General features: G+C 47.6%; 1 protein-coding gene across 6 annotated transcripts in view; it reads left to right on the forward strand.

Moving 5' to 3' along the window:
• The first annotated feature begins 232 nt into the window (after positions 1-232).
• The window catches only part of LOC148013418 (ABC transporter B family member 1-like), a 111,777-nt gene continuing 96,213 nt past the window's right edge, over positions 233-15,796 (forward strand). Inside the window, exons 1-4 of one of the 6 annotated variants that reach the window (XM_087668653.1) lie at positions 233-343; positions 475-582; positions 1,405-1,652; positions 1,753-1,807. In XM_087668653.1, coding sequence (XP_087524779.1) covers positions 1,416-1,652; positions 1,753-1,807 — 292 coding nt within the window. In that variant the 5' untranslated portion in view covers positions 233-343; positions 475-582; positions 1,405-1,415. Of the gene's footprint in view, positions 583-602; positions 771-1,182; positions 1,206-1,277; positions 1,300-1,404; positions 1,653-1,752; positions 1,808-15,796 lie in introns of those variants that run through there. The other 5 variants (XM_087668652.1, XM_087668655.1, XM_087668654.1 and 2 more) reach the window with 5 other exon arrangements.

Consider the following 15,796-nt stretch of genomic DNA (forward strand, 5'->3'; position numbering starts at 1 on the left):
GATCATGCCTCATCATGGGGGTGCTCTGCGGCTCGGTCAGCAATGGCAACACTCACCTCATCTAGTGCTTGTCTACCACTTTCTCCACCACACCTCCTTAGGGAACCTCTCACACATAGACTTCATTGACTTCTAACACTTCCTCTTCTACCTTTATGTGTGTGTGTGTGTGTGTGTGTGTGTGTGTATATATATATAGAGAGAGAGAGAGAGAGAGAGAGAGTTCATTTTCTATTTTCCCGGGTTTTTGTAATAAAAAACTTGTTACAATTATAAAATGGTTTTTGGTTGTGGCAGAAGATCCCTTTGGCTGAATGGTCGCAGGGGTGACGAGAATCGCAAGGTTCAAGATTCTATGCATGAAAGGCTATAATTCACTGTTCATATCTAGTCATTACGGCCACGCCGGCTTGCCTCTTTTCCTTGTCTCCATGTAATCTTCTTTCTCCTTGCTACGTCCTCTTGCTGCTGCAGAAGAGAAAACAATCACGTGAAGACAAAGATCAGCATATCAGAAAAGAATAATAAAATGGCTCCAGTGGTGGTGGTGGTGGTGATGAATCATATGCTGCACATCAACAGGTACGACACATCTCCTCTTCACATTATGCCATAACAAATTCACATTGGCCACCAAAGATCAACTTCTCATCTTGAGAATAGCTTCACAATCTGCATCTCAAGGAAAAGAAATCTTGCTGTGCAACTGTCTGCAGACTATTTGTCAACTAGGACTCATTCTGTCAGGTGCCAGGATTTCCAAGCAACATGTAAATAGCACGTTACGGATTTTTCATCGTTGTCGTCCTGGTCATGCATCCTTTACTGAAAATGCGTAGTGTCATGCACAATCACATGATTGACTCCATATCAGACTTTGTCACAGTCTTGTCATCAGACTCACATCCTCAGACTTCATCATTATTACTATCTTGATGGATTTACGCCAGGAAAGTTTTCAACTTTTCTGCAACTTTATTGCACATCTAGAACTCATCCTATAAGGTGCCAGGATTTCCAGAGCACATGTGAATCGCATGTTATGCATTTTTCATCATTGTGATCTTGATCACGCATCCTTTACTGAAATGCGCGGTGACAGGCATAATCACATGATTGACTCTGTATCTGACTTTAGTCACAGTTTTGTACTCGGATTCACATCCTCAGACTTAATCATTACTGCTATATTTATGCTAGCAAAGGTCTCATTTTTTCTGCAGTACACTATAAGATTTTCTCTCTTTCGAGAAAGCTTGCTTCTGTTTTCTTTAGCTACCAAAAAGTTCTTGAGTCATTGTAAGCTGGCATGCTCTAGCAAACATCTTATTGAAGCTGATCAAGCTCTGGAATCACAGACATTTTGTTGATTGGAAATTTGAAACAAACTGTTTTCTTGCACAGATTAGTCAGCAATGATGGAGAAGGAGAGACGATCAGATGGGGCCCAAACAGACCAAGAGATAGCAAAGCCTGTTCCTCTCTACAAGCTTTTCTCTTTTGCAGACCACCTTGATGTGCTGATGATGACTCTGGGCTCAGTGGGTGCAATTGTGCATGGCATGGCTATGCCTGTTTATTACCTATTCCTTGCGAGCTTTCTAGATGTTTTTGGTGGACAAAGCAGTGTTTCAGCAAAGAAAGTGTCAGAGGTTGGCTTGATTTGTACCAGCCTTTCATTGATGTCAAAAAACTTATGTTTTAGTGAACTAAATATGCTCATTTAGGTTTATTTGACCTTATGTTTTGCAGCAATGCCTTCGCTTGATCTACTTGGGGTTTATTGTTTGGGCAGCTGCATGGACAGGTATGCAAACTGTATATGTGTACATTGCTTCAACCTCTCATGCCTGAGCACATGTACGTAAGGGGTATTGCATGCATGTACGCCTGTGCCAATGGTAAAGGGCACAGCATGGATGTATGCATTTGTTAGACGCACCTACTAGAGGCTAAACTGACATATGAGACAAATGGCTATATGAGGAGATGATTACCTAAGGGTCATGAAAACTAAACAGAAACTAGTTCTGGTCAAATGCATCTCATGCCGATCCCTATCTAGAATGCCACAAAGTGTATAATTATTATGAATTCTCGACCAACAACTCCACCCAATGACAATGACTAGATGCAATATATATAAGGGCAGGGAGTGAGGAGGGCTCTCATGTTTGCTTTACCTCGATCGAGGCTCTATACTCTCCTCCACAGCTTCTATCATATTGCACACACACACACACACACACACACACACACACACACACACACACGCTGTTGCCCTGCCCTGCTTTGCTTGCTGCTCAATCCAAGGCCCCACTGCCCTGACGTTCTGCCTGCTTCCTCAACAGGTTGCCTGCCGCCTGCCGCCTGCAGTGTGCAAGGCAGGCTGCGAGAGAGAGAGAGAGAGAGAGAGAGAGAGAGACCCTGCACACTGCAGGCCGGCATGCCTGCTGTCCTGTCTGGCATGCCTGCAGGACTGTGCACTTGCTATTCTGCCCTGTTGCGCATAAGGGCAAAGCAGCCCAACAGTGTGAGAGAGAGAATGAGCTGTTAACAGTTCTCTATATGGACAGACTGGATCAGACTGCTGCAGCCTTGGGTCTGGACATGGATGTGGAAGAAGATGGGGTGGAAGAAGGCATGGTGCCACGCACCAATGAGATGGCTTTTCCCCCCTGAAGTTCAGCCGTCTGTCAAGTGTAGCAAGCATCTCCATGATGAATCTGATACTACTCATGAGGCCCTTGACTTGGGTGGTTCTCTGCCTCGCTCATATGCTCAAGTGGCTTTTACTTTGCAGGATTTGCAAGAACCAAATCGGGAATAGTTGCTAGAGTTTGTGAATACTATCTTGGAGGAGTATGTCAAGCATCACCATCAAGCTATTCTTCCCTGTGTGGAGGAGGAGATTTTGGACACACAAATGAATACTCGGGAGGTTCTTCACTCCTTTTCTGCTTTCCATGACTCAGGTGTTATTCTCTTCTTCATTGGCCGGATTCCCGTGCTTGCCAAGATCCGTTAGTGGTCGACATTGATCCTTCAGACTGACTGTGTGGAGGAGATCTTCATTGGTCCGTGTAGATTCTATGAGGTTGTGCTTATTTCTACTTCGGCATGGGATCTTCTCCTCAATAAGCAGCCCCTTTTCTTTGATAAACAGTTGCTGCATATTGTTTCATGGCATCCAATGGTAGATCTTCAATGTTTACTCAAGTAGGCATGTCTCGTATGGGTGGAAGTGGAGAGTTGCCCTTTTGTTTATTGGGCTCTTTTCAAGGATGCGATGGTTGCAATAGGCCATGTGTTACCCTGAAGTCTAAAGGCAGCCAACAGAAACAGTTTGTGCATGCTGTGGGATATGGCCAGAAAGAGACTCAATTGGTTGCGCCTCAACTATAGTAGCATGCTGCCTCTTTGGTTCTAGCTCAAGTGGGGTATTTTTGCTGGTTACTGTTTTTTGTGTGGCCAATTGGGTCATTTCATGGCCGAATGTCCTGATTGGAAGAGCAACTTGGTGGATCAGCCGATGAACAAGGACCACAACGTGGCTTCAACCTCGGCCCAACAATGGATTATTCAGCCCAATCACTCCAAAGGCAAGCAATGGATGGAAGCACAACGTAGTAAGGGAAAAGCAAAGGTGACTTCCGTGCCCATAGCATCTACCAATCCTTCTTTGCTTTCATAGGACCCCCTCCGCACTTATTTGCATTGCCGACCGGGATAAATCCTTTGATATGCCTACTGCTCGAGTGTCCACTCTTGCCAAGGATCCGCTACTCCCCAAACAACCACCATAACAACAAACATCAAAGTAGTCATTGCCATGCGTTTGTGGCCCCTTAGCTCAGCTGGCCTTTGACGTTGTTAGTAGAGTCATTACTCTATGGGATCATGAGTATCCAGGTTCCACCGCCCACACTACAGATGCACCTTCTTTCTCATGGGCCAAGGAGCGGTGACCCAATCTCTTTGCAGTATAGGGAGATTTCTTTGAAGACGATGTATTGGAGACATTGGCAGCAAAGGCCTAGGCCCACACAACAAAATCTTGTCAAAACTCTTGATCCTTAGTGAAGCAGATTGTCTAGCTCCGGCATGCCTTGCACTCTTATCCTTTTGTATTTGTTGATTCTATTGTATAGCCGGTCTATGCATGATTGGCCTAGAGCCACTTTGCGGCTTGTAATCTTGTACTTTTTATTTCAGCTCGTAGTGGGGACGAATTTGTTTAATGAATTCATAGGCATGGCCTTTTCATGTGCACCTCAAAGTTGCCCAAATGATTATGTTGCCCATGATCTCATATTACTGATTGTTGCTGCTTGGTCAAAGATTGCATTCTGGGAAGTCACATTGTCCATCCACTTTATGTTGTGGAAAAAAGACTACACATTTTGGTGTTGCTTGGATTTCTTGGATCATATATATACACCTAAACGAATGAGGCATGGTGCAATTTTAGACATGGAGACACACATGGCAGTCCTTCGATGGACTTTATTGTTTATTGCTATGTGTGTTGGGGTAGCAACCCTAGGTTGCCATCGCTAGATTTTTTTTTGGAAGACATGGGTATTTTGCATGGTAAAACTTGAGCCTTGGACTTGGAACACATGTGGCATGATTGGATAATCAATAATTGACTAATTTGAGAGCTAGCATTTGCACATTAGATATATCATTTGCTTATCAAGAATCATGCATGGTTAATGGATAATTATTAGGCTTACACTACAAAATCTTATCTCAATCCACAACAAAAATCTTCTTCTTCCAAGCAAAAAAAAGAACCAAGTCTACAACATGATAAAAGATTAATATGAAAGTGTCACATGTACATGCGATCACTAAGTGTGAATCCGCTAAGGAAAGAAGAGGTGGTATAATAAATGTGCCATAGCCAAGGGTGGACTCCAGGGTATAGTCTAGCTATAGAATCACTGGCATATCCCCATGTTGGATGTAGAGCTCCTCGACATCTCGATATTAGGGCCTGTTCTTTTGTCCATTTTTCTCTCTACCCAAAGAAGATAATTTGGTGGGGTCCAATTACTTCCTTTGGTCTTGCAAAGTGGAGTGTATTCTTGATACATTTAATCTTTAGGCTTTTGTCACTACCTCAATTTCTTGGCCCATGGAAGATCCTTGGATCGTGCAACAATTTGGGATAGGCTCAACTCTCGAGCTAGTCCTTTCTCTTTATGAGTCTACATGATTTTGTCCTTGTTCATGTATGCATATTAAATATGGTGGCAAAAATGTGGATAAAGCTTTCTTCTCTCTACTATCATAGGACTTTTGCCCACCGTATCACCTTGGAGAAGAAGCTTCACATGCTTTCGGTTGATGACTTTTCTTCTATGAAGGACCACATGAACAAAATGGAGGATATATGGGATGAGCTTGTATCCCTTGGATAGTTGATATCTTTAAAGGATATGGTAATGGTTTTCCTTACCCATTTGCCATCTCCTAAGTATAATGCTTTCTACACTAGTCTTCTTACATCGAGTGTGTGTAAGAATCTTCTTTGGGAGGAGTTAGCCTCGCTTGTCTTGGAGTATGATGAGCGTCTCAAAGAGATAGCCTGTGCAGCTTGTCTCCTGTGCAGCCTGTCTCCTATTTCTTGGCGCCTTGCGCCTGCAGTGCCGCCTGATTGGGCTGCCCTTCACTGGCTACAGAAGCCTACCACCAGCTCAGCTCGACTATACCAATTGCTCTCACCATTAGTTACTGTACAAGGTACATTTTTTTTCTTTTAGAAAAAATATTACTTTTTTATTCTAGATTCATCTTTAGAAAAGGGACTGTTGCTCGGGAAGGCACAACAGTCTGGATACGTGTCTGAGACACGGTTGATGCAAATTTCTTGTGAAATTTATTAGAAATTTTAGGGCTTTTAAGGTTTTTGAAGACATTAGCATATGTATTGTAGTCTCAGTCAATGATAGATTGTTTTGGACAGTTTTGAGGCAAGAAATTTTGGGGGTTTTTGCTCATACAGTGTTGCTGAACACTGAGTGCACCTTGGACTGTGTGCATTACAAACAGTTTTGATAGTGTACCTGACTGTACTAATTGCAACAAGCTATTTGCTGTAATTTTCGAAAATTTTGAGATTTTCAGGTTGGTCCTGCTTGGACATTGCTCTTTTGCTTCTTTTGGCATTGATTATCATGGCAAATTAGGGAGGTGATGTCTTTACCTATGTATCCAAGGAGGACAGATTGGATGGTAACAACTGCTCACTTTGGTCCTTCATGATGAAGAATGTGCTTGTGGTGAAAAATCTTTGGGATTATGTCAGTGGAGAAGAAGTTAGGCCCAGAGTTGTGGCTCTAGTTACTCCTCCTCCAAGAGGACGTGGACAACGGGCACCTTAGCCTGTTCAGCTTGCTCCACTTCAGCCACTTCCCCAAAGATCAGCAGCTCAAAAAGCATGGGATATATGGGATGCATAGGATTTGTCGTTGTTTGCATTGGCAGTTCAGCGGTCCATCATCCTTGACATTAGTTCTGCAGCTTCTTCATGAGAAGCTTGGCTAACTTTGGAGTAGATGTTTGCTGGTAAGAATGAGACTCGCATCTCTTTCTTTAAGAAAGAGCTAGAGGCATTGAAGATGGATGAGGGTGATTCTATGCAGGATCACTCGAACAAAATTCAGGACTTGCATGAGCAACTTATGAATGTTGACGAGTACTATTCAGACGCACAGCTGATATCTACTACATTGAATGTTACCGCGTCCTTTGTTGTAGACAGGGACTATTGCTTTTACACATGCAGTTATGACTCTTCTTAGGCTGATCGAGCAATTAGCTCTACTGAGGATACAAGCACTTGGTTTTTTGACGGTGGTGCTTTTAGGCACATCACATCTTGCAGAGATTTATTTGCTTTTGTTGGTGCAGCTCCAGTTGGCAAGTCTGTACAGTGTGCCAACAATGCATCATACCCTGTTAGAGGTATTGGGGAGATTGTGCTCACAGCCATTGATGGCTCTATTCTCCACTTACAGGATGCTTTGTTTGTGCTTGGTATAAAGAAGAATCTGCTCTCTATTTCTTCTTTAGCACGTTGTGGATTGTAGGTCACATTTGATGATGACAGATGTATAGTGAGAGACAAAGAACACACGACTTTGGTCTTGACTGGCCATTTATATCATGGGTTATATAAGTTGAATGCTCTTTCAGTTGATTAGTCAGCGTATTTGGCATCCACTCTTACTCGTGCTATGATATAGGTAGAGTTATGGTATGCTCACATGCGGCATGTAAACTTTGGTAGCTTGATGCTCTTACAGTGTACACAGATACTAGATGGATTACCTCTTCTAGAGAGACCTCATGAGCACTTGTGCGAAGGATGTAATTTGGGGAAAATGCATTGGTTTTTGTTTCCGCGTGATGTTGCTTTCAGAGCCACAGCCAGGCTAGAGTTAGTGCATTCGGATGTATGTGGGCCTATGCAGACAAAGTCATTGGGAGGATGTTACTATTTTGTGACTTTTATTGATGACTTTACTCGTTTTGTTGGGTCTATTCTTTAGTAAAAAAGTTAGAAGTGTATGACGCATTGTTGGCTTTTGTTGCACTTGTTGAGAACCAATGTGGTTGTAAAATAAAGATTCTCCGTTCGGACTGAGGGGGGGAATATATGTCCTCTATTCTGAATTCTTTTTTTGAATTGGAAGGGCATTGTCCATTAGTTCACTACTGCTTATACTCCACAGTAGAATGGGGTTGCAGAAAGGAAGAATTGGTCACTCATGGAGATGGCCAGATGTATACTGAAAGCAGAGAGCTTGCCACACAGTTTTTGGATGGAAGCCGTTATGTGTGCTTGCCATGTTTTGAATAGATGCCCCACCAAAGCATTAAAGAAAATTACACCTTTTGAGGCTTGGAACAGTCGGAAACCTTCTGTTGGACACTTTCGTACCTTTGGGTGTCTTGCATATGCACACATTCCCTAGGTACAAAGGAAAAAGTTGGATAACAAGACTGTCAAATGCATTTTTGTGGGATATAGTAGTGAGAGTAAAGGCTACAGACTCTATGATCCTGTCTCTAAAAAGGTGTTTGTCAGTAGGGATGTACTATTTGATGAAAAATCAGAATTGTCCCTTGCTGGTTTAGACACATATCAGACTGCCCATGGTGTGTTCGAAGGGCTACTACCCATTACATTTGGTGATTTAGCTGGAGTTTCAGGAAGTGAACTCAATGTCCAGCCAGTTGGTCTATTGGAAAATGCAGAAAATCAGCCATTGGCTGATCTGAATATTCAGCAAGGTGCTGAAATTGAAATTCAGCAAGAGCTTATGCACAGTCTCAGGAGGCTAGACAAATGCCTAGATAGTACTTACAGACTATGAAAGATAGTCATTTGGATGCACCCATGGATGGTCGTACTAGAAGGCAAGCTCGTATGCATGATACTGCACATACCATGGAGTTTGTTATGGCAGCAAGCACCCTTGATGATGAGGAGCTTGAATGTTTTGAGGATGCACAACAAAGTGTGCATTGGGTGGCAGCAATGCAAGTTGAATTTGATTCTATCACTAAGAATCAAACATGGGATTTAGTGTCTTTGTCCTTTGGGAAAAAAGCCATTGGAACAAAATGGGTCTACAAGCTGAAACAAAATACGGATGGATCCATTGACAAATATAAGGCAAGGCTTGTAGCTAAAGGCTATGCACAGAAGAAAGGCATTGACTATGAGGAGACATTTGCTCCTTCCGCCCGAATGATGACCATCAGGTCTATGGTTGCTTTGGCTGCCCATTATGGATGGATTGTACATTAGTTGGATATTAAAACTGCATTTTTACATGGGGAACTTCATGAGGAAGTATATGTACAATAGCCATTGGTTTTGCAGTTTAGGGATCTTCACACTTGGTTTGCAAGCTGAAAAAGGCTTTATATGATTTGAAACAAGCTCCTAGAGCTTGGTATGCAAAGATTGATGCCTTTTTGCTCAGCCAAGGGTTTATAAACAGCTCATCTGGATCTACCCTTTACGTATGTAAAGAGGGGGGATCCATGCTGATCATTTGTCTATATGTTGATGATCTCTTGCTTATAGGGACAATGCTGATCAGATTTCAGCATTCAGACAAAATTTGCAACAAACTTTTGAAATGTCAGACTTGGGGTCTTTGCATTATTACTTGGGGATTCGGTTCATACATGATACTAGAGGTATTGGTTTATCACAGTCAATATACATTGGTAAACATCTTGAGAGGTTTGGCTTATAGGATTGCAAGCCAGTCTGTACACCAATGGAACCTGGACTAAAGCTGTCATTACATGATGACAATGATTTGTTTAATATACACACATATGCTCCAATAGTTGGATGTCTTATTTACCTATGCAACACTAGGCCAGACATACAATTTGCAATTTCAGTCGTGAGCAGATATATGCATCAGCCACGTATGCCACATTGACAAGCTGTTAAGCGTGTCTTTCGTTACCTACAGGGTACTAGATCTTTTGGATTGCTTTATTCCAAGGGGGGACCACTGCAGTTACATGCTTACAGTGATTTTGATTGGGCTGGTGATTATGATTCATGTCACTCCACTAGTGGCAATTGTTTCTTTCTTGGCTTATCTTGTATATTTTGTTTGCAAGTAAAATGTGGCTGATTATGTTACTCAAAAAGCTGATTACAAGAGAGTGCTCATGCTCAACAGACTAGCTGGAGCTTATGCAAAGTCACCAATACATCATGTATACAAGCCTCTCAAGGCTGTCTGGGGGGAATGGAGGCAAGATGCCATTGGGGGGGATATATCACCAACCGGGGCTGTCTGCCTGCATCATGAAGAAGACCCTGGCAGCCCCAAGTGCGCTTGAAGTGACCTCGGAGCTCCTAGGAGCCCTGGACTCGACCTGCACCTGATCTCATCAGCCACAGAGAGAGTGGATGATGGAGGTCTAGAGCTCTGCTAAGGTCGCATGTGCTGAAAGTTTCTCTCCACTGAAAGCCTCTTGACACCGCGCCTTCCAAATATGCCATCCAGTAAGACTCCCTATGATCTTCCATACCTCCGAGCGGTCTGCTGTGGGCTCCAGTACCTGGGGGATGGGTAGAGCAGTACCTGGGGGATGGGTAGAGCCTCCAAACCGACCACCGCGCATGACCCTGCCTTGATAATGAATATCGTATTCTGCATCCCGGCCTCATACAAAAGGTGACGGCCCTGGTTGATTGCTTGCCAACAGAAAGCTCCCCATGAGATACACCCAAGGCTGGGTGCTATACGGCGAAGGATGCGGCATGCTCCTCTCCACACGAGCTGCGCCCCCTTACATGACCAAAGGCAGTGGTTTGGGGTTTCCAGAGGCTGCTATGTGCAGTGCTTACAACCTCCCTCCTTCTGCATTTGGGCAAGCCAACTTCCCACTGCTAAGCCTCCATGTGCCACTAGCCATAAGAAATACGACACCCTCCTTGGCCTCTAGCTATCCCATAGGCGGCGCCAGAAGGCCCGTCGGAAGGGCTCCGTGATGCTGTGCTCCGCCCATTGCCTGCTACGTGACGGCGCCCGGTCCATATCCTCCTACATCAGTACATGTCTGCCAATCCTAGCAGTGTACTCTAGGAACCTGGGTGGCTTCTTGGCGACCATAGAGACCGGCCATAGCCACTTTCTTGGATCCCACTCTAGCTCATCAAGTGGTGTGCCCTCCCAGATCCAAAGGCGCCACTCCTTGAGCTCCTTCCAGAAAACATAGGGGTCCAGTCGCCATGTCTTTCCTTGAAGGCCCACCACCTGAATCCTCCTCCATGAAAGGGCGGCAATCCTCTCATCCTGCTGCCCTCTGTCAAGGGCCAGACGTCCCCCCTCCTGAATGGCGAAGAAAGTCCCCTGCGGGGCGCCACCCACTCTACCTGCCACCTGAACGGGGATGCATGTTGGTGAAAACCTAGTTGTCCATACCTCCGCGGACTCTATCGGCTCTCGTATCGAGGGAGCAAGCCACTCCGGAGATATTGCTGCGTCTATCTCCCTTCTCCTCAACTCCTCTCCTCTCTGGCAGTGTGATACTTATTGTAACACCTCCTCGTCCGCCATCTTGTACACCTCCCACCATGTCGTGATGGTACGAGCCGGGCTGGCCTCCCACCCAGCCCACTGGATGTGGGGGCGCTCACCTATGTGTGCCCCTTCCCGATCTTTGACTTGGGGGTTCCAGATCACCGGCTGACGGTCTATTTCCTCCTGGCAGCCTGGGGGGCCCTGGATTAGGGCCTTACGGAGGCCCTGCCACACTTGAAGTAAGCTGCGAAGGAAAGGTAATCTGGGGAGGGTGATCTGGGCTGACGTGGAGATCCATCTCAGGGATGGCCTCTACTCACTGCCAAGCCTTGGTCTACAGTCCTGAAAGCCCTCTTGCACTAAGACCTTCTAGGTTTGCCCGCCTGGTGTGAGACCGCGGACAATTAGCTTGCCCAAGAGGGCCATACTTTGATATTCTGGGTCTATGATCCCAAGCCCTCCCTCTGACCTATGTCGTATGATGGTCACCCACGCCACCTTGGCCTTGGAATCTCTAGAACCATCAGACCCTGACCAAAGGAAATTCCTCACTAGGTGGCGAAGTTGCACGTATGATGAGGAGAAGCACCAACACGAGGCAGTGTACCAGGCCGTTGCTAGGAGGACTTGGTTAACCACCAAGGCTCATTTGGCTAGTGAGAGGCGGATCGTGCTGCAGCACGTTAGTTTCCTCCGAATAAAATCAAGGACAGTAAGAAGCTGTTGGGCTGGAGCGATGTCGAGTCCCACCTAGAACCCTAGGTACCGGACGATCTGCCCTCTGCTCACCCATCTAAATCCTTGGTGGATGCCCCACTCTGTGCTGGAGGCCGGGTTTGTGAGGAAACCAACCGACTTTTGCCAGTTGATTTTTGCTCCCGCTGCAGAATAGAACACGTCAAGAGCCAGTCTCCTCTCTCCAACATCAACTCATTGTCCTCTATATAGAGGGTTGTATCATCTGCGTACTCTGAGTCTAACAACTCAGTCTCCTCTCTCACTGGAAGTTAGAGGCCACATAATCCGCTCATACGCGACTTGAGAAAGTGAGACATTGCCTCTGCGAAGAGTAGAAACAGGTATGGGGCCAGGGGACAGCCCTGTCGAACCGATCTCTCCAGCCGAAACTCCTCCCCTCGCCTTCCGCCTATGAGAACCCTGTTGGTGGCTGATCTGTACAGGGCGGAGACCCCACGAATCCAAGCCTGGGGGAATCCCAACCTCACCATGGTGCCCTCTAGGAAATCCCAATCCACCCTATCATAGGCTTTCTCGAAATCCAAGAGCAGTACGGCCAGTCTCTGCCCACTGTGTTGAGCCCACTTTGTCGCCTCAAAGAAGGTAAATACATTGTCTAGGACGCTCCTATCTTGGACAAAGCCTGTCTGTGTGTCATGGATGATATCTAGGAGCACGGGGCGTAGTCGCCTATCAATCATCTTTGCCAGCGCCTTATAGGCCACTGACAATAAGGTGATCGGTCTTCACTGGGAAAGCTCCAATCGGTCTCCCCCTTTAGGGAGAAGATTGATAATGCCTTCCGAGAGACTCCCAAGCATCTGTCCTCAAGTGAAAATCTCCTGGAAGGCCATGAGTAGGGGGTCCTTCACCACTTCCTAGTAGGTAGTGAAGAAGGCCTTAGTGAGGCCATCCTCCTTTGGGCATTTTTCCCCGTCGTATGTGTGGAAAGCCTCCTCTAGTTCCTTCTTTATGAAGGGGGCTAGGAGGGTGCGTTCCATCTCCTCTGTGACGAGGGACGAGATGTGATCCCATACCTGCTGTTTACATGTCTGTCCTCTAGCTAAAGCTGTCTCCTGCTGGAAAAGGCACGTGTAATAGTCGGTGGCAATCTCCATCACCTCGTCTAGGCTAGAACGGTTCCTCCCATACTGATCCCAAAGGCTGTGTATCTGCTTTCCTGCGGTGTGAGGTTGGTGCACCTGGAAGAACTCCCTGCACATCGTGCCCCCTTCCGCACCCAGAAGGCTGTTGAGGTTCGGAAAGAGAACTCCGAGCGCTTGTACTCTAGGCCAACAATGGTTGCTTGCGCGCGCACCTCCTGTGCGTGGAGGGTGGGATCCCCTGGTGCCTCCTGCAATAATCTCTGCGTGGTTGCAAGGTCCCACCGGAGTGCTCTCTCCTCCTCCCAACACTGCTGCCTGGCCTGTATGGCTGCCTCTTGACAGATTCTGCTCGACTCGGCTAGGACCTTTGCAACCTTCTCTGCTATCCAGTCCCTGGTGTCCCATTCTCTGGTCCAAATCTGCTCTATCTGTCTCATTATCTCCTCCCTTCTATAGAACGAGCCAGGGATTCAACAGGATCATGTGTCTAGGACGGATGTTGGGGGGTCAAGTGTTAGGAGAGCTGGGCAATGATTGGACAATGTGGTGCTTGCCAACTGCTCAATTTGGCCTTCATGAGAGCCTCCCCACTCTCCCACATAAAACTTGTCCAACCGCTCTAGTAGGACTTCACCTAGCCGCCTATATCCCCAAGAGAAGTCCAACGACCTCTCCCTCCTGTGGAAGGCAGGGTCTCTCCAAGCATCACGTGCTTCGACTACAAGCAAAAAAACCTCCCATGCCTCTTGCTCTTCCCCAGCCATGCCTCGGTAGTTTCTGCCTCTGCCCTGCTGGTCCTCCAAAGCCTCCAGGTTGTTGAAATCTCCTCCAACGATCTAGGAGTCCACCTCTGGGAGTCCATTTGTGATCACTCAGAACCTGCTACGTGCCCTAACCTCCGTAGGGGCATAGACATTGAGGGCTCCAATGCACGAGTCCCCAATATCCAATCTGATCCATAGAACCCTTTCTGCCACTATCGTCCCGTGGTCTCGTACATAGGTGGTGAGACTCCGGCCAATAGAGGTATATATGCCTCCACTCCTGTCGTGGGCACCTACGGTGTGCTCCCAGTAAGTGTGCGAGCTGCCCAGAAGTACCTTCCCAACCCGTTGGGCCTGGGTGGGGGTGAGCTTGTGCTCTGCAGAAGCACGATATTGATCCGTCCAGCAGGGGCAAGCTGCAACTCTTGCCGAACAATCAACTTCCTGGAACTACGTGCCCCACTGTAGTGGAGACTATTCACATTTCAGGTAGCAAGGTGTAACGAAAGCCAGTTTACGGTGCTGAACTGCGCGCTAACCTAGATCCCACAAAGGGTGTTGATTGATTAAGACAGCAGGACGGTGGTCATGGAAGTCAAAATCCGCTAAGGAGTGTGTAACAACTCACCTGCCGAATCAACTAGCCCCGAAAATGGATGGCGCTGAAGCGCGCGACCTATACCCGGCCATCGGGGCGAGTGCGAGGCCCCGATGAGTAGGAGGGCGTGGGGGTCATGGCGCAGCTCTGGGCGCGAGCCCGAGTGAAACGGCCCCCAGTGCAGATTAGTAGTGAATATTCAAATGAGAACTTTGAAGACCGAAGTGGAGAAAGGTTTAATGTGAATAACAATTGGACATGGGTTAGTCGATCCTAAGAGATGGGGTAGTCTTGTGTCAAGGGTGCAATGCGTGCCGCTCATCAAAGGGAATCGGGTTAATATTCCCGAATTGGGACGTGGCGGTGGAAGGCAATGTTACCGAATCCGGAGACGCCATCGGGGGTCGCGGGAAGAGTTTTCTTTTCTTTTTAACAGCCTGCCCACCCTGAAATTGGATCACCGAGAGATAGGGTCCAGTGGCTGGTAAAGCACCGCACGTCTCGCGGTGTCCAGTGCACCTCCGGCGGCCTGTGAAAATCTGGAGGAGTGAATGTTGATCACGCCTGGTCGTACTCATAACCGCATCAGGTCTCCAAGGTGAACACCCTCTGGTTGATAGAATAATGTACGTAAGGGAAGTCGGCAAAATGGATCCGTAACTTCAGGAAAAGGATTGGCTCTGAGGGTTGGGTCTAGGGGTCTGCTTCTTGACCTCGGAGGCTGTCGAGGGTCTACCTAAGCTGCCCCAGCGGCGAGGGCAGACCTCCGTGTGCCGATGGGGGGGGGTGGGTGGTTCCATGTCGTGGGAGGGGGTTGTGTAGAGTGGGGCGTGTGCCGTGTCATTGTGGAGCGGGGTTTCTGAGGAGGGAGGGTGTGCCATGTCGTGGGGGGGGGCTGGTTCCATGTCGTGGGAGGGGGTTGTGTGCAGTGGGGTGTGTGCCGTGTCGTTGTGGAGCGGGGTTTTTTTAGGGGGGGTGGGTTGAGTGGGGTTTTTTGAGGTGGGGTAGGGGAGGCGGATACGCTGTGTCGTGGGGGGTGAGGTGGGGTGGGGGGGGTGTGCCGTGTCATGGGGGGGGTGAGGTGAGGTGGGGTGGTGTGGATGGAGCGGGATTTTTTGAGGTGGGGTGGGGGGGGGGGGGGATGTGCCGTGTCGTGGGGGGGTGAGGTGGGGTGGGGGAAGGGTGCCGTGTCGTGGGGTGGGGGGTGTGCCGTGTCGTGGGCGGGTGAGGTGAGGTGGGGTGGGTTGAGCGGGGTTTTTTGAGGTGTGGTGGGGTGGTGTGGATGGAGCGGGGTCTTTTGAGGTGCGGTGGGGTGGGGTGGTGTGGTGTGGATGGAGCAGGGTTTTTTTAGGGGGGGTGGGTTGAGCGGGTTCTTTTGACGACGCGGACCGAGCCCAAGCCCCCTTGGAAAGGGCGTCAGAGAGGGTGAGAGCCCCGTCAAGCTTGGACCTTGTCGCTCCACGAGGCACCGTCGATGAGTTGGGCTGTTTGGGAATGCAGTCCTAAGTGGGT

The sequence above is a fragment of the Lygodium microphyllum genome, chromosome 26, assembly GCF_053477565.2.
Source record: "Lygodium microphyllum isolate KBCC chromosome 26, Lygodium_microphyllum_v1.1.10, whole genome shotgun sequence".
In the NCBI taxonomy this organism is placed as follows: domain Eukaryota; kingdom Viridiplantae; phylum Streptophyta; class Polypodiopsida; order Schizaeales; family Lygodiaceae; genus Lygodium; species Lygodium microphyllum.